Source organism: Trichosurus vulpecula, chromosome 2 (genome assembly GCF_011100635.1).
Source record: "Trichosurus vulpecula isolate mTriVul1 chromosome 2, mTriVul1.pri, whole genome shotgun sequence".
In the NCBI taxonomy this organism is placed as follows: Eukaryota; Metazoa; Chordata; class Mammalia; order Diprotodontia; family Phalangeridae; genus Trichosurus; species Trichosurus vulpecula.
In genome coordinates this window covers 36709731-36731682 of record NC_050574.1, presented here as the reverse complement: position 1 = coordinate 36731682, position 21952 = coordinate 36709731, and the positions used below count along the sequence as shown (strand labels likewise).

The 21952-nt window shown below is 48.8% G+C and overlaps 1 protein-coding gene across 3 annotated transcripts in view; it reads right to left on the bottom strand.

The window, feature by feature from the left end:
• The window catches only part of SPTBN4 (spectrin beta, non-erythrocytic 4), a 54299-nt gene extending 33379 nt beyond the window's left edge, over window positions 1-20920 (bottom strand). The window contains exons 1-15 of one of the 3 annotated variants that reach the window (XM_036746130.1): window positions 20833-20920; window positions 11489-11703; window positions 11123-11274; window positions 10830-11003; window positions 7629-7720; window positions 6681-6761; window positions 6364-6479; window positions 5569-5681; window positions 5277-5464; window positions 4917-5034; window positions 4278-4436; window positions 3852-4154; window positions 2462-2612; window positions 736-1654; window positions 466-603 (exon numbers count right to left, since the gene is read on the bottom strand). In XM_036746130.1, coding sequence (XP_036602025.1) covers window positions 466-603; window positions 736-1654; window positions 2462-2612; window positions 3852-4154; window positions 4278-4436; window positions 4917-5034; window positions 5277-5464; window positions 5569-5681; window positions 6364-6479; window positions 6681-6761; window positions 7629-7720; window positions 10830-11003; window positions 11123-11274; window positions 11489-11687 — 2903 coding nt within the window. In that variant the 5' untranslated portion in view covers window positions 11688-11703; window positions 20833-20920. The remainder of the gene's footprint in view (window positions 1-465; window positions 604-735; window positions 1655-2461; window positions 2613-3851; window positions 4155-4277; window positions 4437-4916; window positions 5035-5276; window positions 5465-5568; window positions 5682-6363; window positions 6480-6680; window positions 6762-7628; window positions 7721-10829; window positions 11004-11122; window positions 11275-11488; window positions 11704-20832) is intronic. The other 2 variants (XM_036746132.1, XM_036746131.1) reach the window with 2 other exon arrangements.
• Between the last annotated feature and the right edge of the window lie 1032 nt (window positions 20921-21952).

Genomic DNA, 21952 nt, shown 5'->3' with positions numbered 1-21952 from the left:
TTGCCTGTAGGGTGAAATGAAATTTCCCATGCTGACATTGTAAGCCTTCTACGATTGGCTCTCACCTACCTCTCCAGTTCCATTTCAAATGACTCCCCATTCCAACACTCTATGATCCATGTCCCACCTTCATGCCTTTCCCTGCTGTCTCCCTCATGCCTGGAATGCCCGCCCTCCTCATTTCTGCCTCTCCAGAATCTTTCATTTCCTTTGTGGAAGCTTGGCTCAGCTGCCATCTTTCCGGATCCCCTTTATTTTATTTTATTTATCTGTCAATATCTCAATTACTTATAACGTTATATACCCTCTTCCCAGAAGAATGGAAGCTTCCGGAGGGCAGGGAATACTTCATTTTTGTCTGTTTCCTAGAGCCTTGCCCCTAGCCTGGCACAGAGTAGGCACTTAGAATGCTTTTTGATTGCTATCACACAAAGAAGACTAGAGGTCAGACAGGAAAGCGCTCACCTGCTGTTGAGGTGGTCTTGGCAAGAGCGCACCTCCTCGGAGCTGGGATGTCCCCCTTCCACCAGCTGCTGGACCGTGTGATTCACATCGAGCACGCGACCCATCAGACTATTCATTTCCTGGTCCAGACTCTCAAACCTGCCGGGGAGGAGGTGAGCTCAGCCTGGCTAGCAGCCCTGTGTCCTTCCGAGGGAGCCTTCGGCTCTGCCCTTCCCTCTCCTCCTGTGCCACCACCCTCTGATGGCTCAGCCCCGCCACCCAGGCTCGTACCTGTGTTGTACAACCTCCACTTCATCAAGGTCATCAGGAACACGCATGGCGAGTAGCCACTTCTCCTTTTCACCAATCCAGAGTTCGCACGCGTGAACTTCACTGAACATGCGGTACACGGCCAGAGCATCCCTCAGCCATTGGCGGCGCAGGCCCGCCACCTCTGCCACCTCCGCAAACAGCTGCTCCACCTCCACCACGCGGACCTGCAGCGCCATGACCCCACCAGCCGCTGCGCCCGCGGCTGCCTCGCGCCCAGTCCCACCCAGCCCAGCCAGCTGCCGTCGCAAGCCCGCCACTACGCCCCGGTGAGCTTCCACTTCCCCAGACAGAGCCCGGTGCTGTCGTGCCAGCCGCCGGCTTGATGCCTCGTCGTGCCCAAAGTCCCCACTGGCTGCCAGGCGGTACGCGTCCCTCAGCCAGGCTAAGAGTCCATCCAGCTCTGTTCCAAACTGATGGAGGGCCCGTGCCTCCTGCAGTCGCCTCTCCCGCCTCGCTGCTGCCTCCTCCAGCCGCTGCCAGCGCCGCCGGGCACCTGCTGCCCTCTCCAACAATCCCATAGCTGCGGCATCGCCGCTTCCACTGGCCGTTAGCTCCTCACCCCGCTGCAGGGCCTGCTGCAGCAGCGCGCGCCTCCCACCTAGCTCTCCCTGTAGGATCCGGTGCTGGGCCAGGAGGCGGGCAGCGCTGGGGAGGTCATGGGGGCCTCCGCCTCCACCGCTAGCCCTGCTCTCCAAAAGGTGCTCCTTCTCCCGTGCCCAGGCCTCGGATTCCTCCAGCTCCTGCAACAGTGCCCACAAGGTCCGGGATGCCTCCAGCTCTGCCCGCCGCCTGCCTGCCAGTTCCTGAAGCTCCGTCAGGCAACCGTGCACGTGGCTCACTCGATTTCGGATGATCTGTGGGTCACAGGGTTGGTAACCTGTCGGCAAAGGAGTGCGGAGAGCATTCAGGTCTTGGGCTGTGCCCATCTGATGCGCCTGCCTCAGAGCTGGACCTTTAACGTCCTGCTTGGGAAAGTCCCAGCTCAGTGGGAGCCCTGTGCCTAACCGCCCAAGCCCGAATATTTTAGAATGAGAGAATTAGAGAAGCGTGCATTCCTCGAATCACAGAATTCAGCATAGGAGATTCCCAGAATCTTTCAGTTTCTCTTCAAGGCCCTTGTGCCCTTCAAGGCACAGTGTCTTGTACATACTAAGGACTTAATAAATGCTTGTTAAACTGAAACTCCCCTGCAATAGGAGGTGAAGGGGTGGGGAGGGAGCTGTGGCATCCAGCCTCTACTTGGAGACTATGATGAAGACAAGAGAAAACTGGATTTGAAGTTAGAAGACCCAGACTGAAAACTCAGTTCGGCCACTTACTAGATGTGTGACCTTGGGTAAGTGACTTCAGTTTCCCCATCTGTAAAATGAGGCAATTGGACCAGATGACATCTCTAAGGTCCTTCCAGCCCTGATGATCCTATGTTCTCCAGGAACGGGGAACTCACTACCTATCCTGACAGTACATTCTACAGGGAAAGAACTTCCAAATAATGCTTACCTACCTGCCCCCCTTATTTGTCATCCACTCAGAGTACAGGAGGCTCCACTAATACTCCCCCTCCCCGCACTGCTCACCCAGCAATCCTGCTACCCTTGGAAATCCCTCTGATCCCACCCTTGGACAATTCTTCCTCCTTTCCCCTGCCAAGGGGGAAGCTCTCAGCCACCCTTTCCCTCTGTACCTTGTAGCTGGGAGAATCTCAGTGCTGTGGCATTGAGGGCCTCCACACGCTCGCTCTGGGCTGTGATATCCCCTTCTAGCAACCCGTGTTTCTGCAGCAGGTCTTCCACCTCCAAGAGATGCTGGCCACACTCTTTGGACACAAGCTGGGCCTGGGCAGAGATAGAAGGAAAGACACAGGGCAGAACTCGGGCTCAGTTATTCTCAGCTCCTTCTTGCAGCTGCCTCTCTAACTGTCCCTTGTAGATCCCAAGAGGTCATAAGGACCTCAGAGGGTACCCGGAGGGTACTTCAGAGGGTACTTAATGAAGGAACCAAGTCAACCTTGAGGGTCTCACTACAGCATCCTCAGTAAGTGGTCATCCAGGCTCTGCCTGAAGATTGCCAGTCTTGGGGAACTCCCTCTGACCCCAAATAACCCATTCCACTATGGGGTAGCTCTAATTATCAGGAAGCTTTCCTTTCCTCAAACTTAAAATTGCCATTGACTCTAGCTCTGTCTTTTGGGGTAAGATGGAAAAAGCCTAATGCCCAGTCATGACAGACTCTGCCCCATACCTCAACCACTTGAAGAGAGTGATTGTGTTCTCCCCAAGTCTTTTCTTCTCCAGGGTAAACATCCCCAGTTCCATAAATCCCCAATTCTTGTCCTGTCTGCCTCTACCTCCTGGATCCTGTCCCTATCTGTATGTCTCTTAACTAAAGAACCAAGTAAATTTTTAAATTTAAATTTAGTGTGATTTTAAATTTAAACGTGATGCCCTGCAAAATACAAGGCATCACAAATTGTTAGGTGACTAACTGATGGTGGTTGGACTGAATTGACTTGTAACTGAATCTCTTTGCATCTCTCTGTCTGTTTCTCTGTTTCTCTCTGTGTGTGTTTCTCTGTCTCTTTCTCAGTCTTTCACACAAGAGACAAGCTGTTGTAGATTACCTAGAAGAGATCTTTGTTTAAATCCTGCCTCTGAGATATTGTAGTTGTAAGATAATGTATGACTCAATTTACTTTATCATTAAAATAGGCAGAAAATCACCTTTAACATCAGCTCACAGAGTTGTGAGGCTCAACTGCAAAGTGCTTTGCAAACATTAAACTTAAGTAATCAAAGGAATCTGTGATTGCTTCTATATATTTCCTCTGATGAGGCAAAACCCTAACTGAAAGTACTACATAATTAACTGTCGATCCTTCTGTTTCTGTGCTTCTGTCATTCTATTGTTTTCTCTGTCTTTCTCTGTGTTCTCTCTCTCTCTCTCTCTCTCTCTCCCTCCGCCCCCCCATCTCTCTGTCTCTCTCTGTCTCTCTCTCTCTCTCTCTCTCTCTCTCTCTCTCTCTCTCTCTCTCTCCTGCCTTCAGCCTTCTCCACTGGTCCCAAGCCAACGGGCACCTGCATCTCCTCCATCCAGTCCACCATATAGACCATCTCCTGAAAGACTTTCTGTAGTGCCAGATTCTGCTCAAGCCGAGTCCTTCGGGCTCCCACAAGCCCAGTCAATAACTCCCACTGGCGCAGGACACTGTCGCGCTGGGCAGCAACACGCCGTGCATCATAATAACCCTCCCCAGCCAGTGCCTGGGCCAAGTCGGCCACAGCCTGGATCCTCTCTTCATAGGATGAGATATCGGCTTCGATAGCTTCATGCTTCTTCATGGCCGCCTCCACTGCTGGTAAGTCATACCCAAAGTTGTCCTGGGTGCAGAGATGGGTATAAAGAGGGGGGAGGGGAATGACATGGAAGGTGGGGGGATGGGAACCCATCAATCAAGCTTTTCTTGGTTACCCCCAGAAACCTGCCCTGTGGTGCCTGGTTACCTGGGACACGAGGCGTTGGTTCTCACTAAGCCAGCTCTCCCTCATGGCTGCCTTGTGGTCAAACCTCTGAGCCAAAAGCTCCAGCTTCTCCTGCCGGATGAGCTCTCCTCGCAGAGCAACCTCCCGCTCATGCTCTGCCTTTTCTAGTTGTGTCCATGCCTAGGGTTTGAGGGAGAAGGGACAGGATCTCAAGCCCATCCTTGGTCATCCCCCAAATTCAGCCCCATCATCCTCTAAACCTCACCACTCCATCCCCCAGATCAACCTGCTCTGTCGTCCCAAACCCAGGTTCTCTATTCCCAGTCCTCCTCAAACCCAGCTTCTCTTCCCTCCCCAAACCCTGTGCTTCCATCCTCCTTCAAAATCAGATTCTCTTAACCCTCTAAACCCAAGCTTTTAATCCTACCAGACCTGGTTCCCCTCCCCTCTCCTCATTCCACATCCCTCATCACCATCACCCTCAGTCTGAAGCCTCTGTCTCCCCCAACTTTTCTTCTCCATTTCCCCAAAACCCAGTCACCACCTTTCCAAATCCAGCCACCCAAATCATCTCATAAACCCAGCCAGTCTGCCCTTTTAACCCCAGTCCCACCAAAGCCCACCCCCATGCCATGCCAAGCCTTGTGCATGTCTCAAAACCTTGTTGATGTCAGAGATGCTGCAGCCTTCTCGGGGCACATAAAGACGCCGGTTGCTGGCCCTAAGTTTGCTCTGAATACTGAAGAGCAGAACTTCTAGGTTCCCTTTCTCCTGGAACCTAAAATCCAGGGAAGGGGAAATGAGTCAGGGCTCGTTGGCTGCAGTTTTTCTCTCTCTTCAGCACTCTGTCCCACCTGTCACACCCTCCTCCTTTCTCTCTCCTGATAGTTTGCCTCTAACACCATTCCCCTAACATGAGGATCGCTTACATTCTCCACGCCCCCCACCCTGCTGTGATGCTTTCTTGAGTCTCGCCCACTGATACCATCCCAGCCCTCCCCAGTTCTGGGTGCTCCTCACTTGATGGGCTTCTCCAGGGTGCAGTAGGCAGTGAAAGCCTGCAGTTGCTGTTGGACACCACTGAGAGAGTTGGCGAACCTCTGGTTGCTGATGAGGGCCACAGTCCGTTCAATCCAGGCCAGCAGCTCTGAGGCCAGCTCCTCGTAATGCTCCATGATCTTCCCAATCTCTATCACCTGGTCCAGTACCTAACCCCAGCAGTGGCAAGGGGATAAGGTCAGGGAGGGCTCAGGGAGCTCACGGGGCTACCCCAGGACCTCCATCACTGCTTTCCCCACCCAAGCTGGGGTACCTTCCCTATCCTCTTTCCCTCAACTGCCAAAGCCTTCATTTTGGAGAAGTAGTGGTAGTAGGAGACCACATAGGTGATGATGGATTTCTCATCTGGAGCTTCCATATTCACATCTGGAAGGTGAGAGAGAAATAGGGTTTGAGGGGAGGGAGGCAAGCCATGAATTTACATTTCACAGTTTACTTTAAAAAAAAACTATATAATAAATACTACTCATCATTCTCAAAGCTACTTGGCTTTCTATACTTCCCTTCTCCGTTTTCTTTTGCTCTCTGCTGTGTACTTTTTCTATTTTTTCTCCTCCCTTGCCACCCCTCACCCTAGAGATGGCTACCATTAGATACAAAATTGTGTGTGTGCGCGTGTGCGCATGTGCGTGTGCGTGTGTGTGTGTGTGTGTGTGTGTGTGTGTGTGTGTGTGTGTGTAAAACCCACACTATACATACTTCCATTTACCGGTTCTTTTTCTGGACAACTTTAGTGTCTTAAAGAATTGCCTTGGCTCTGTCTTCCTGGCTTTGAGGCTGGCAATCTGCCCACCAGGTTAGACTGCCTCTCTTGCTCAGGCTTCCTGACTGTGGGAACAGCTTTTTCCTTCTCTAGCCCTCAACTGTCCTATCCAAACAATCCTTTTGAGCCCTAAGGTCCATTTTAGAGCCAACATTCTATATGTTCTAACATCACTTCTAGCTCTTGACTATCTATGTTTTAATTTCCTGGGGGCCACAGCTAGGATACAAGGGATTTGAAGTGAGGATCCTGAGAGTTCTAGGACAGCCAGAGAAGAAACTTCACCTTCTGGGTCAAGTAGACGGGCCAGCCCCAGCTGCTGCTCAGCAGTGTGAAACGCCCGCTGTAAGTTGTAGGTGGCATTGGATTTGGTGAGTTTGCTGAAGTCCACTAGGTCTGGCCTGGGGATGAGAACAGAGAGGGGAGGGCAGTGAAACTGGAGGTGTGTGGACAGGGAAGCCCCAGACCCAGAAGAGCTCCCAGCCTGAGGGGGATGAAACGTTGTGCCAGTGCAAGGAAGGGCAGGGGGGGTGGTAGGTGGGGAGAGCTATTTCTCCATATATCTGTGTATACAGAGGCAGGAACAAAGGCAGGGCATCTACCTGTGTCGATGGATCAGAGCATTGAAGGCCAGGCCATCCCTCCAGCTAGTGGTGAAATTCTGAATGTTCACCTCAGGGTAACTGAGGGAGGGTAGGAAGTGGGGGGGGATGATGCACAGATACAAGTGACCAAGAAGCAAAAGGGCAGACAGATGGAAAGATAGAAATGAAAATTTAATGAAAGAGATAGATTCAGGGAAAGAACAAAGCAGAAATGAATGCCAACATAAAAGTGAGAGACAGAGACAGAGCGAGGAAAATAAAAGATGGAAAGAAGCCCAGAGAGTTAAAAAGACACCCAGAAATAAAGAGAGATAGGAAGAAAGAGGAAACCACACCCATAGAAGGAAACAGAAAAGGGGAAGAGATAGGCAGGAACAGAGAGAGAGAGAGAGAGGGAGAGAGAGAGAGAGAGAGAGAGAGAGAGAGAGAGAGAGACAGAGACAGAGACAGAGAGACAGAGAGAGAGACAGAGACAGTGAGAGAGACAGAGAGAGAGACAGAGAGACAGAAAGACAGAGAGACAGAGAGAGAGAGAGAGAGAGAGAGAGAGAGAGAGAGAGAGAGAGAGAGAGATGCAAAAAGACTCAGAGAAAGAACCCAAGTCCAAGAGACCAAGATCCACAAGCCATGGAGAAGGGGAGGGGAAAAAAGACAATCAGAAAAGCACAAAGTGAAAGAAATGGATAAGTGGAAAGAGGATGGGGATGCAGAGAAACAGAGAGAGGGAGAGGGAGAGAGACAGAAAAAGGAGAGTCAGAGAGACAGAGAAAGACAGAAAAAGAGGCCACTTCACCCATCAGGCACCTTCTGCCCACCCATCCCCATCCATCCTCCCCCTGCATTCTGCCTCCCAGCCCAGAGCTCCCTCCCTCTCTTCCCCCTGGAAGACTTTTCCATACTCTGAGAAGGGGAGGGGGTCCCAGAAGAGGGCAGGGGAGCCCCTACCCCGCTGTCTTCATCTGACACCAAAGCAACAGGGCATCTTTGGCAGACCGTGTTTCCTGATTGTCCTCTGTCTCAATCTTGATGACCTGAATCTGGAGTGAGGAAGGAAGGTGTAAGTTGGGAAAGGATGATGTCTGGACCAACACATACACTTTAGGGGACCTCAAGACCTCTCATAGCAATAAACATTTCAGGGAGGTTGGGTTCCTGGCTTTAGATCCTGGAGTGAGCTTCCAGCATGGACCAGGAAAGATTGCAGAATCAAGGGGAACTCAAGCCACCTTGGTGATCATGGGGCAAGCAATTTCCCTTCTCAGAATCTGTTTGCTCACCTGTAAAAGGGGAATAGTAATACACGCTCTGTCATTGTGAGGACCAAAAGAGATCATACGTGTGAAGTGCTTAATAAACCTGAAAGCCTATAGAAATGTCAGCTATTACTCAGCCCCCAGGACTCTTCTCTGTACACAGCAGGCGTTTAATAAGAGCTTGCCAAAATAACTTAAATTGCATCAGGGTTAGGATGGAGGCCCAAGCTCTTGGGGTAGTGTTGTTCTCGACCATCTCATGGGTTCACCAAAGTAGGGATCCAGAATCTAGGATAAACAAAATACTAGAATTGGATTCTGGCTTAGGGCAGAATCCTAGATCAAGGCTCTTCTAGACATGGGATATAGATCCCAAATTCTTCTCCCCCACCCCAGGCTCCTGAGAAGGACCTCTAGGTTGGGACTGGCTCAGATTCCAAGTTCCAGCCTCTAAGCTTGGCCTCAAAGAAGAAATATAAGACTTTCTCCCACTTCTTTGAAGAGGTGAGGGCTCATGGGTTGGAAACACTACATAGAAAAAAAGTCAGACTTTTTCAACATATTGATTAATTTTGCTGAAATGTTTTCTTCCTCTTTTAAAAATTCTTTATCATGTGGAAATTGCTATTCACACCCAAATAAAGAACTGTAAGTCTGAATGCAAATTGAAGCATATTATTTTCACTTTCTTTGATTTTTTTTGTAGTTTTTTCTTTTGTTCTGTTTCTTCTTTCACAACATGAGTAATGGAGAAATATGTTTTACATGATTGCACATGTATAACCTATATCAAATTGCTTTCCATCTTGGGGAAGGGAAGGGAAGGAAGGAGAAAAAAAATTCAGAATTCAAAATCTTATAAAACATGAATGCTGAAAATTGTCTTTACATGTAATTAGAAGAAATAAAATACTTTTAAAAAAATCCTTAGTATAAAAGATGCCTTTTGGGGAGGGACTGGGGAATAGATAGAGTGGAAGATATAGGCGATGTTAAAAACAAAATATATCAATAAAATCTACTTTTAAAAAGTGTCAGCCTCCATCAGGAAAGTGGGTCCTGGGTCACAGAGAGTGTAATACAGGTGTGGGGGGGTGGGCGGGTTATGATTGGTACCTGAGATAGAGGTAAGAGTTAAGGCTGGGATACCACTGTTATGCCTATACCCTAAGGAGATAAAAGAAAGAGGAAAAAGTCCTATATGTATAGAATTACTTATAGCAGCTCTTTTCATAGTAGCCAGAAATGGGAAACTAAAGGATTGTCCTATTGGGGAATGGCTGAACAAATTACAGTGTTTGAATGTGATGGAATGCTCTTGTGCTGTAAGAAATTATGAAGGGCCTGGTTTCAGAGAAACCTGAGAAGATCTGTATGAACTGATGCAAAGTGAAATGAGCAGGACTGGGAGAATAATTTATACTAAAACACCAACATTGTAAGAGCAAATGGTTTTGAATCACTTGAGAATTCTGACCAATACAATGACCAACCAGGATTCCAAAGAACCAATGTTAAAGAATGCTCTTCATCTCCTGACAGAGAGCTAAGGGACTAAATATGCAGAATAAAACACACACTTCTGGACATGGGCAATAGGATAATTTTCTTTCACTTGACCATGAATATTTGGGAAGGGAAGAGAAGGGAACAAGTGTTTATTTGGTGCCTACTGGTGCCAGGCATTGTGCTAAGCACTTTACAAATATCATCTTATTTTATCCTCACAACAGCCCTGGAAGGTAAGGGCTATTAATATCCCTATTTTACAATTGAAGAAACTGAGGCAGACAGAGGTTAAGTGACTTGTCCAGCATCACACAAATGGTTGGAGGGATATGGGAGGGAGAAAAAAAAAATGCGTAATTGATAGTGGGGGAGAAAAAGAATTAAGGCTCCCAGGGAAGAATTCTGAATTTGCTTTTGGGACAGAATGAGTGTACTAGATTCCCAGATAGGGGAATGCTCTAGGTCACAGTGAGTCTTTCAGTCCGTCAGGTATGAATTCTAGGTTAGAGTAAGCACTTCAGACTCCTGGGGAGCCAGAGATAAGAGTTAAGGCTGGGATACCACTGTTATGCCTATATTCTAAAAGAAAGAGGAGAAAGTCCTATAGTTAATAGAAGGTTTGGGATCATATCTAGGTCAGAATGTAAGTTTCAGAATCTCAGGGTTTTCAGGTTCCAGAAATGGTTCTGAGTCAGGGTGAAAACTGTAGCCTCCTGGGCATGGGGATTTTTAGAATTTGGGTCACAGTAAGAATTCCAGGCTCCCAGCAAGGAGAATGTTCTAGGTCAAAGTGAAAAATTTTTTAGACTCCTACGTGGTGGTTCTAGGTCAGGGCAAAGGGAGATGCTTGTGTTGGATTCTATTTCCAGTTGGGAATTTTAGTAGAATTCTGGGTCTAGTTAAGAGATGCAAATTCATAGGTAAGGGTTCTAAGACCGAGTCCTAAGTCAGGGTGAAAGATGAAAGCTCCTAGATAAAGATACCAGGATTGAATTCTGAATCAGAATAAGAGTTCCAGACTCGTAGTCAAAAGTCCTAGGTCACAGTGAGTGTTCCAGATTCCTGAGCAAATAAATGTGTTGCAGGACTGAGTTCTAGGTCAAGACAAGAGCTATAAAGATCTAGATGAGGATTCTAGGATTGAGTTCTGAGTCATGGAAAGCATCCCAGGTTCATGGATCAATGCTTGAAAATTGAATTTTGAGGTCAGAGAAATTGTATGTGGGGCACTAGGTCAGGGAAGACAGGAATTCTAGACTTCCTATATTGGCCTTCAGAAAGGAATTTCGAGGTTAGAACAAGGGACAGCACCAGAGACAAGGTTCTGTAGCAGGGCAATACTTCTACACTCTCCTTGGGAGAGACAATTCTGGGTCATAAGTACCTGGAAGCGAAGAATGATGGTCCAGACCAGCCCCAGGGTGAGCCGGTGGTTCCCATCCACAATATCATGGGAGCCCACATTCTCCAGGTGAACACGCTGCTCCTTTAGAAACTGCAGTGCCTTGTCCACATTCTCCAGGGAGTGGATCCTCATCCGGCCCCGAGTGGGCCGTGGCTGGGGAGGAAGGGGATGGAGAAAGAATGCAAAGATAGTCCTTTCTCACCCTTCACATTTAGGGCCCAGGTCCCCAGACCTCCCGCTCCCCAGCCAGCCCCAGCCCAGCCTCTCCTCACCAGCTGCTCCCCTGATAGCACCTCCAGAAGGCGGGTAAGCACATAACCATCTCGCAGATCTCCATACAGGTCACTGATGCGGCAGCCCACACGTCCCAGGTGAGAGTTCACCCATTTGGTGAAAGTCTTCTTCTGTACTGCCTCCCGCTCATCTAGGGATCAAGGTCATCTTGATTCTCCCCCAGCCTGGTCAGACCTCTCAGCCCACTGCGCCCCAAGTCCTAAGCCTCCCGTCCCTGCCCTCCATAGTTCCAATGGCCTCTAGTTTCCCACCACCCCAATTCCCTGGCTTCTGCTCCTGTCCTGTCCCAACTCCCTGAGCTCTGGTCCCCACTTGCCCCAGCTCTCTGGCTTCCCATCATCCACCTGCCAAGGCCTTGATCCTGGAACACTCAAAGAGAGAGGCAGCTGCGTTGCCTGACCCAGAAGCTACTGCTGGGGCTGCTGGGGGTTCCCGATCCCAAGCCCGTTCGGGGCTCTCCCATCGGGTGGGGTTATTGTTGTTGATCGAGGGAGGCCCCTCCATGTTGTCCAGTTCCCCTGGGACCCCTGGCATGTGGGCCATCAGGGAATGTGCAGGCCTTTGGGAGGGAGAGAAGGAGATCCATCAGAAATGTCTCAGTACAGGGTCGTACTATCAGACCCCCATCCAGACTCCTTGCAGCACAGACTCAGGCCCCAGGTATCGCTGAAATCAGTTCACCTAAACAGCCTGTGGCATCCCTGCTCCCATGCTCAATTCTCTCCATTCAGCCATCCATTCATTCAATAAAACGTGACGTTGGCACCATAAGCAAGCCTGAGGAATGGAGCTCAGTAAATCATAATATACACACAGACAACTGTAATACAGTTATTCTATGATCTATTCATTAGAGAGGGACAGAAAAAATGATATGTGTCATCCAAGAGGGATGTTTATTACTGACTGTGAAGCCATAAGACCGTAAGGGACTATGGGGATCATCTGGCCCAGGCTTCCCATTTTACAGGGGAGTAAAAGTCCAATTATGTAGATGATGGGTACCCCAAGATGTGGAGCTATAAGACACCATCTATTTTACAGATGAGGACCTTGGGGCTCAGAGACCTTAAGTGACCGACCCGGGATCCCAGTGATAGGGAACTGCCTAGAACCCAAACCCACTGGGCTGGCCAGGGCTAGCAGGCTCTTCCTACTGGACTGCCTTTGTTCCCCTGAGGCAGGAGGGAGGACATTGCGCCCAGCCTAAGCAACAGCGTGGAGATGAGAGAGCACAGAGCTTGTCTGGGGAAGAGATTTGAGTGGTCTGGCTGTAGAGGAGAACTCAAGGGCAACCATGTCAGATAAAGCTGGAAATGGCATCCTATCCCATCCTATATGGCCCCATCCAATGAATACGTCTGAAATGCCTTGTAAGAGTCGGGCAATTGGGCTACAGAGGAAAAACTAACAGCAGTCTTTACCCTCAAGGAGCTTCTATTCACAATCATTTGAAGAGGAAGGAGACAGCGGTAATAGCTTAGGAATTCAGAAAAGATTGTCCAGAGGAGGAAGGCATCACATGAGTGGAGCCTTGAAGGAAGCTGGGATTCTGAGAAGGGGAAGTGAGAAAGGTACAGTGAGGAGGCAAGGATCTGGGAGACCAAATTTAGGTAATAGCAATTAATAATAGTCAGAATAGTCATAACAGGGGTAGCAAGGTAGCATAGAAGGTAGAGCACCGGCCCTGGGGTCAGGAGGACCTGAGTTCAAATCCAGCCTCAGACACCTGACACACTTAACTAGCTGTGCACCCTCGGGCAAGTCACTTAACCCCAATTGCCCTCATTGCCCCCTCCAAAAAGGCCAAAAACCAAAAACAAAACAGAACAGAAATAGTAATAGCTAACATTTCTACGGGGCTTAATAGGTGCCAGGCTAAGAATCTTACAATTATTAATCTCATTGGATCTTCACAGCAACCGTGGGAAGTAGGTGTTATTATTATCTCCATTTTACAGATGAGGAAACTGAGGCAAAGAGGGATTAAATGACTTGCCTGGGGTCATTATTAGCAAGTAAGTGTCTGAGGCTGGATTTAAGTTCAAGTCTTCCTAGCTCCAACTCCAACTGCTCTATCCACTGGGCCACCTAGCTGCTGGAACAAAGAGTGTGCAAAGGGGAATTACATGCAAGCCTTGAAAAGTCAGCTGGAATCTGAACGGGAATGCCATACTGAGGATTTTTTATTTTATCAAACAGACAATAGGGAGCCATTGAATACTCTTGGGCAGGGGAGTGACATGGTCTAACTCAGATTTAGATGGATTATTTTCACAGCTTCATGGAAGATGGGTTGGAGAGAGGGAGAAACTGAAAGCTAAGAAGGTATCCAGTCAGGGTAATAGTCTAAGCAACTGGCAATGTGGGTCTGAACTTCGGTGGTAGCCATGGGAGCAAGGTCCAGAGACATGACGGAGACAGAATGGACAAGACTTAGTGGCTGATTAGAGTTGAAGAGTCAGACAGTGTAGAGGCAATGGTGACTTGTAGGTTACGCACCTGGCTGAGTGAGACGGAAGACGGCAATGCCCTGAAGAGAAACGAAAAACCAGAAGAGGGGTGGGTTTCAGGGAGGAAGCAAAGAGGTCTGTTTTGGACACGTTGAGTCTGCAGTGCTGGTGGGAGATCCAAGAGAAGATGGCCAACAAGCAATTAAATATGAGAGGAGCTCAGGAAAGAGATTGGGACTGAGTAGATGATCCGGGGATCAGGTTGGCATAGGTGATCAATGAACTCATGGGAGCATATGAGCTCGCCAAGGGAAAGGATACAGAGAAGAGCCCAACATTCATCCAATAATGGAAAGCATTGTGGCCTCAAAGCCAGAAAGACTTGGGTCCTTCCCCTAACACATGCTGGCTGTGTGACCCTGAGCAAGTCATTTTACCTAGAAGAGCCCTAGGCAATCATCCAGCTCTACAAGAGGAGGTGCTGACCTGAGTTAGCAGATGAGTAAATTGCAAATCCACTTTCTATCCCTATAAGCCAGGAACTGGGTATACAAAAACAAAACAATCCCTGCCTTCCAAGACTGCATTCTATTGGGGAGGCGGTGCAAAAGATACACAGACACATGAATACAAAATATTTACAAAGTGGATGAAGAGTGGTATTAGGAGGGGAGGGTATAATTGTCAGGAGGGGTCAGTAAGGGCTTCATACAGTAGACGCTTCATGTGCTGACCTGTGAAGGAAGCGAGGGATCCTCAAAAGCAGAGGGGAGGAGGAAGAGCTTTCCAGAGCCAGGGGACAGCCAGTCTGTGCACAGGCACAAGATGAGGAGACAAGGAGATGGAAGGTGACAACCAGGGAAAAGCAAGTAGGTCAGGGCAGTGACAACGAAGTGTGGGAAAGGGAATGACATGGTGTGATAAGCCAGTCTTCGAAAGGCCCCAAATGCCAAAAAGAGAAGTTTGTGTTTGATCCTATAGGTCATGGGGAGCCACTGCAGGTGAATAACATAGTTGGACCTCTGCTTTAGGGACAGCAAAAGAATAAAAACAGGAGGCAGGGACATAATAATATTAGCTAGCATTTATACAGTGCTTTAAGGTCCTCAAAGTGCTTGACATTTATGACCTTATCAGGTCCTCACCACCATCCTGGGGAATAAATTCTATTCTTATTTCTTATTTTCCAGCAAATGGAGACACAGAGTTTAAATGATTTGCCCAGGATCACATAACTAGTAAGTATCTGAGGAAGGATTTGAACTCAGTCCAATGCTTCTACATAGTCCAAGTGAGAGAGTGGCTCTGTGAGTAGATTGGAGCCAACTGGAAGATATAACAAGACTTAAAAGCCAATTGGACATAGCAACAGAGGAAGAGGGGAAAACGGATGATGATACCCAGCTTGTGAATTGGGGTACCTAGACAAGTGATGGTGCCTTTAACAACAAGAGAGAAGTTAGAAAGCGGGGTGCATTTGAGGGAGGTAGAGATAGAGTTCTGCTGTCAATATGTCAAGATGAAATGCCTATGGGACACCCACTGGAAAATGTCCAATAGATAGGTCAAAGAATCACAGAATTTTAGAGTTGGATGTACCCTCAGTGGAATCCAGTCTAACCCGGACCCAAAAGGAATCTCTAATATATAACATTCTTAGCAAGTGACCATCATTCTAGCTTCTGCTTGAAGAAATCCATTGAGAGGAAACCCTCTGTCTCCCGCCGCAGCCCACTGCACTTGGGGGGTGGATCTAATTAGTGGGAAGTTTCTCCTGAAACCAAACCCAAATTAATCACTTTGCAGTCCCCTACTCCCTTCCCTCCACCCCCACCCATTGCTCCTGGTTCTGCCCTCTGAGGTTAAACAAAACAAAGCTCATCCTGATTCCACAAGACAGTCCTTCAAACCCTTGACAATAGCTACCATGCTTCCCTCTTCTCTCGGCTAAAATCCTTGTTTCCTTCAAATGGTCCTCGTGTCACGGGCTAGAAGATTTCCATCATCCTCACTGGCCCCCTCTGGACACTCCAGCTTATTGATGCCCTGCTAAACTGTGGCCATAACAGTCCAGTTATGGTCTGCCTAGGGCAGATGACATTATAACCCTCACCTCCTTATTCCTAGAAGCTCTACCTCTTTTAATGTAACCCCAAAGCTCATTCATTTTCCTGGCTGGCCCATCACTCTGCTGACTCACATGACCTTGTAGTCTACTAAAACCCCAGGTTCTTTTTCAGTACTGCCTACACATAACTTTCCTCATCCTGTATTTTTTTTAGATTTTTTTCTTCTTTTTATCTTTTTTCCTGACCATTTGGATCCATGTCAAGTTTTCCATTAATCACTATTGAATTCTATCTTATTAGATTCATTCATTCAAGCTCTTGTGAGGCCTGACTACCAGTGGGTTAGCTATCTTTACCCAGTGGGTTAGCTGTCCTTCCCACTTGGTCATGTGAGAACAGAGTTCAGTGAGCTGGATATGCAGACCCCAAAGAAAAGAAAGAACAGGGAGAAGAGAACATCCAGGAGGAATGGGTGGTCAAAGTGTCAAATGCTGAAGAGTAACTAAATGCCCTTTGACCCAGAGGTCTCAGTGTTAGGCATTTACCTAAAGGAGGTCAATGACAAAAATAAAGTCCCCCCTACACACCAAAATATCAACAGGAGCACTTTCTTTGGCAGCAAAGAAATGGAAACAAAGTCGATGCCTGAATGAACGAACAAACTATAGTACAAAATACAATATTGTAAAATGTACGTAACGTCGAATGTAATCAAATATTACTGTGTTACAAGAAACAATGAATATGATGAATATAGATGGCCTGGGGGGACTGCTATGAGGGCTCAGTCATGGGGTCCTACACCTTCAGTAAGGCTCCTCCTGGAAGTGCCTGATGACATGGAATGGAATGATTCAGAGCACATGCAGACAGTGAAGCCAGAGAAGACTTGTATGAACTGATGCAAAGTGAAGGATGCAGAGCCAGGAAAACAATGTACAGCCAATCAATAAACATTTATTAAGTGCCTACTATGTGCTAGGAATGCAAAAAGAGGCAAAAAGACCATGAAATGACTTAACAATGTGATGGAAAGAGATAGAACCATAAAATAAGACAAACAATGCCCAGAATTATAATGACTAAGCTTGGCTCCAAAGAAGCCCTATGAAGAGACACCTCCTGCCACTTAACAGAGGTGGGGGGCCATGGGTATGAGACACTGCATATAACTTCAGATTTTTATGATATATTGGTTAGTGTTGCTGAACTTTTTTTCCTTCTTTTTTATTATTTACTATAAGAAATATCCCCCTGGAAGGGAGCAGGGAAGGGAAAGATGCAGCAGGAAACCTAGGTGATATAAAAGCAAAAGCTAACAAAAATTTTTTTAAAATAGAGAAGCTTGCTAGCCTTGAAGAAAGAAGCTTGGTTGAATGATGAGGTTGGAAATTAGACTGCAAAGGGTTGAAAAGTAAGTGGGAAGATTGGCAATGAGTGGACAGCTCTTTCTAGGTGTTTCACTGTGAAAAAGTGGACAGATACAATGTGATGATAGCCCGTGGTCAGGTTAAGACATTTTAGGGGATGTGACAGACATAAAGGAAGGAGTCAGCAGATTAGGAGAAACTGGAGGACAATATTGCAAAGTGCTTGAATAATAATAATAGCTAACATTCATACAGTGCCTACTATATGCCAGGCACTGTGCAAAGCCCTTCACAAATATTACCTCATTTGACTCTCACAAAAACCCTAGGAGGTAGGTGCTATTATCATCCCTGTTTCACTGTTGAGGAAACTGAGGCAGACAGAAGTTGAGTGACTTGCCCAGGGTCACACAGCTACTAAGTGTCCAAGGCTAGATTTGAACTCAAGCCTTTCTGACTCTACGTCCAGCACTTTGTCCATTTCAACCACTTAGCTGCCCCTATGCTGGGGCCTTCCCCACTTAGTCACCTTCCATCTACTGTGTATGTATCTTGTATGTACCTATTTGTTTATAAGAAGTAGCATAGTGTGGTGGAAAGAAAGCTGATCTCAAAGTCAGGAAGACCTTGCTTCAGATCCTGCCTCTGACATGTCCTGTGTGACACTGGACAGGCCACTTAACCCCTGGGTGCTCTAAACCTCTCTCTGAGACTCTAAGTTGCTGAAAAGGTGCATTAGGACAAGGAAGTTTCACCACCTTGGAGTTCTGTGTGCCACTGAAAGGCCAGGTCCAGTACTGCTTCTCTCCCATCAGAATGGAGGTTCCCTGAGGGTAGCAACTGATTTTGCCTTTCTCTATATCCCCAGTGCTTAGCACAATTCTTGGCACATAGTAAGCACTTAATAAATGTTTCTTGTTTGAGCTGCTAGAGGAAAAGGGAAGGGACGGGGTCGAGGGCACAAATAGAGGGGTTGCCTTATCAAGGATGTGAACGGATCTTGAGATATGGAGTAGGAGAGGAGAGAGAAATTACAGTGAATGGTCTTGATTTTCTCAGTAAAGTATGAGTTGAGGTCCTTTTTGGGGTCGGGGGGAGGGGGTTGTGTGGGAAGTTTATGGAGAGAAGAAAGGTTTGGGGCAGTTACTGACATAGAGTCTGTCGGGGACAGTAAATTGGATTGTTTTGTGGCAATGTGAACTCAATTGAGATTGGATAATATCCATTTGTGGTAGACTCAGTCAGGGGGTTTATGTGACTATTTCAGTTCGACTGAAATTGTTCAAATGAGTAAGAATGGAGAAGGCGGAGAAAGTGGGAGAAATTGATGCATGGTACGGGTTTAGAAAAGCATAAGCTGCGACAGGGCAAGGGGTCAAGAAAGTAGAGGATGGTGTATGGTTGACCTTACTAACTCCAGGACCAAAACTGGGAAAGGAATAAAGTAAAGCCAGTGTGAGATTATGGCTTTAGAGAAGGGACAGAGGGACCAGAGGTGATAGTAAGGGCAAAGAATAGAATGGGAAGGGGTGAGACTCAAAGAAAGGTGGAAGGATACAAGATTATGGGCTAAATAAAGGAACTTCATAGTTCTTGTCATGGGAGTGGAACATTCATGGGTGATAATGAGACCAAGGGGTCTGTAGGTGGCTGTGAGCGAAGGTGTAACTCATGGCAGTTGAGAAGGTTGAGAAGGAAATATATGTATGTTGAAGCCTCCAAGTACACAGGTAGAAATTGGGGTTCTGAAGAAGATTGTTAATTCCTTGACAAAGGAAGAGGCTGGTAGATAACTCCTGCCTGGATCTTGATAGGGGATAGATCTAGAAGGAGTGAACCTCAAAAGAGGAAAGGATTCTGAGTGATGGCAGCAGTGGTAGGGTCTGGAAATGACCCTGAGGAGTGAGGAGCATATCTGCTACTCCTGCTAATTCAGTTGGGGGTGGGGGAATGAGGAAGGCCATCCAATCCCGGAAAGAATGCTTAAGGAGGCAGCATCTCCTCCAGGAACCAGTTTTCCCTGAGTAGCAGAAGAAGGAAAGTACCCCAACAGAGAAGGTCTAAGCTGAAGACTAGTTTGTTAATCGACCAGTGAGCCCAGTATGTGCCTGACTGATGACAGAATGAGGGTTCCAAAGAGTCTTGTGTAAGGGGAGGGTGCTGCTGGGTAGATACCTGGGCAGGGATAAGACTGAGGTAGATGGAAATGAGAGAGCAGGGCTAAGAACAGGAGACAGAGATAGTTTTCCAAGTGGCAGCTGGTGATTTTCTAAATCACGAGGCTTAGGTGAGGAAGTAGGAGCTGGCTAGCCATAAGACAAGGCTGTATGCTTAAAGAATAGGAAAATGTATGATGACCCCTGAGAGGAAGACAAGAACCAGGAAAGATCAATGTCACCCAAGCCAAGGGAAGAGAGTGTCCAGGAGGAAGATGCTGGCAACCATGTCAAAAGCTACCCAGAGATCCAGGAGAAGGGGACTGGGAAAGGATCAAGGGATTTAGCAAGAGATTATCAGTAACCTTTGAGAGCACAGTTTCAGGACAGAGGAAGGGCTGGAAGCTGAGACTACTACAGGTTGGAAAATGAGTAAATAGTGAGGGAATGGGGGCACAGAATGTAGCCTTAAGATGTGACTAGATCATCCTTGCTATGAACGCTGGGAAAGTACAGAAAGTGGTAAAAGGAGACAGAGGCTAAACTCTTAGGTTTCTTGCATCTCTGACATGCTAAATTCTATGATTCTTTGGTTCAGGGGAAGGATCATTCAGAGACCTAGTTAGGGAAAGGGAGATGGGGAGAAACAATAAAGGGAGCCTGGGGCCAGATTCACAGGGCCGGCCTGAGAATGTAGGGGACAGGGTTGTTTCATCTCAATTTCCTCACCTGTAAAATGAAAGTTATAGACCACATGCTTTCTAAGCCCCACTTTGCTCCTATGGCAATAAGTTCTTTCTGTTAGTTTTGGGGATGGTAGGGTGAAGTGGGGGAGACTCTTAATCCTGTGATCTGCCCTCCATCCATTCTGGAGTCCCTGGCTCTCACACATTCACCTCTGCAGGAGGACAGAAGGAGAGGGGAACAAATCACTCTTTTCTCTGAAGATCAAGAGAAGGGAGAGACAGACCTGGGAGATAGCTAATGTTCTCCAGGGCAGGGACAGGGCAAGGACTGGGAGATCCTGGGGATGCCTAAAGCACCACGTGGTTATAGGGAGCAAGGACTGGGTTGGAGGGAGCCTGGGGCTGGGTGTGTGAATGCGGGAAGTGACTGCTCTGGTCTCTACATTCCAGACCCATTCTCCCCAGCAGGCCCCAGGACCTCCGCCCCCACCTGCAGTTCTGAAACACTGGGATGAGCAAAGGATGAGCATGGAGTGAGAAGGGAGTGAGCCAGATCCAAAGGTTTGGGAGGGCATCCTGACCCTGTCCTGTCCCACAGTCCTCCAGAGACAGCGGGCCCATGGGAACTGGTCCAATTAGCACACACGTGTCCCTGCATCCCCCACACACACTCACCCCCGAGGCGAGCTGCCCCCAGACCACGGGGTGGAAGGACAGGGAGTGAGGTACCAGGCCCGCGGAGCCCAGGGTAGTGAGCACTGGGGACGAGGACGCCCGTGGGAAGATGCCCTCCGCCTCGTTCCCCCCTCCTACCTCCCTGCCGCAGGTGCTGGCGGCCCAGGGCAGGGTGGGGGCCGCAGGGTAGCGGAGTGAAAGGGAGGGCAGGCCGGGTCCCAGCCCTATCCCCCATCCCTTCCTGCCCGGGGCGCAGGGCCTGCTGCCCCAGGGTCTTACCTGTGCCCGGCTGGCCCCGGCTGCTGCGTCTGCGCTCAGGCCGCCCTTCCGCCTCCTCTTCCTCCGATGCCGCTGCAGCTGCTGCAGCAGCAGCTGCCGGAGCTCCGGCTGGCCCCGGGTCCTCTGGCCGCCGTCGCTGCCGCTGCCGCCGCCGCCGCTGGGCTTGGGCCTGGGCCGCATGCGCCGCCGCCGCAGCAGCCACCGCCGATGCGCCGCTGGCCCCCCGCCCCCAGCTCCGCGCGCTCCCCTCCGCCCGCCGGGATCCACGGCAGCGGCCTGTCCCCTCACCCCTCGCCTTCGATTGGACCCTGGGGCCCCATAAATTCCCCAATGTGCACTTGACCAGGGACCCCCCTCATGCCCTGCTTACTTAGCCTGACATGTGACCCTTGGAGCTCATCTGGAAGTACCGTCTGCTCAGCTCCCCACCACCACTGACTCCGTCATCCAAACGTGATCGAGGACCCCGGCCCCTACTTGTATTCCCTGTTCTCGTTGCACCAACTCGCACTAGCCTGGATCCCCCAAGCCAGCCCCTTTCTCTTCATCATCTTGACCCCCTCAGCTCTCCCCTCTCCGGGACCCCCACATGTTCTTCTCTCGCTCCACCCCAACTAACCTGCATTCCCCAAGCTAACACTGAGCTCCTTTTTTCTCCCCCCCACCGTAGTGAAACCCTCCCCTCCAGCGTGACCCCTTCAACCACGTGTGACTGGAGCTCCCAGGACTTTGTCCCCCACGTTCCTCTTACTCTTAACCCCTCCCCCGCCCCAGCCTTCACTAGCCTGGATTCCCCAAGTTCAGTCCTTTTATCTTATCTCTCTCTACCATCAAGACCTACTCATCCCTCACCTTGACCCCTTTCACACAAGATGCAAGCTCCTACCACCACCAGCAAAGACGCAGCAGGAGACCCTCACCCTCAGTCCTCACCTGCTGGAACCTCCCTAAGTCCAGCCTGCTTGCTCCCAGTTTACCTTCAAACACTCTCCTCTCAAGAACCACCTCCCACCTCCCCGGCTGCAATCACTAACTTGCTAACTGGAAGTCCTAACTTCCAGCTCCTAGTGCTGAGCCTTCAAAGTACTTTCACTCCTCTGCTAGATTAAGTCTTTCCTAA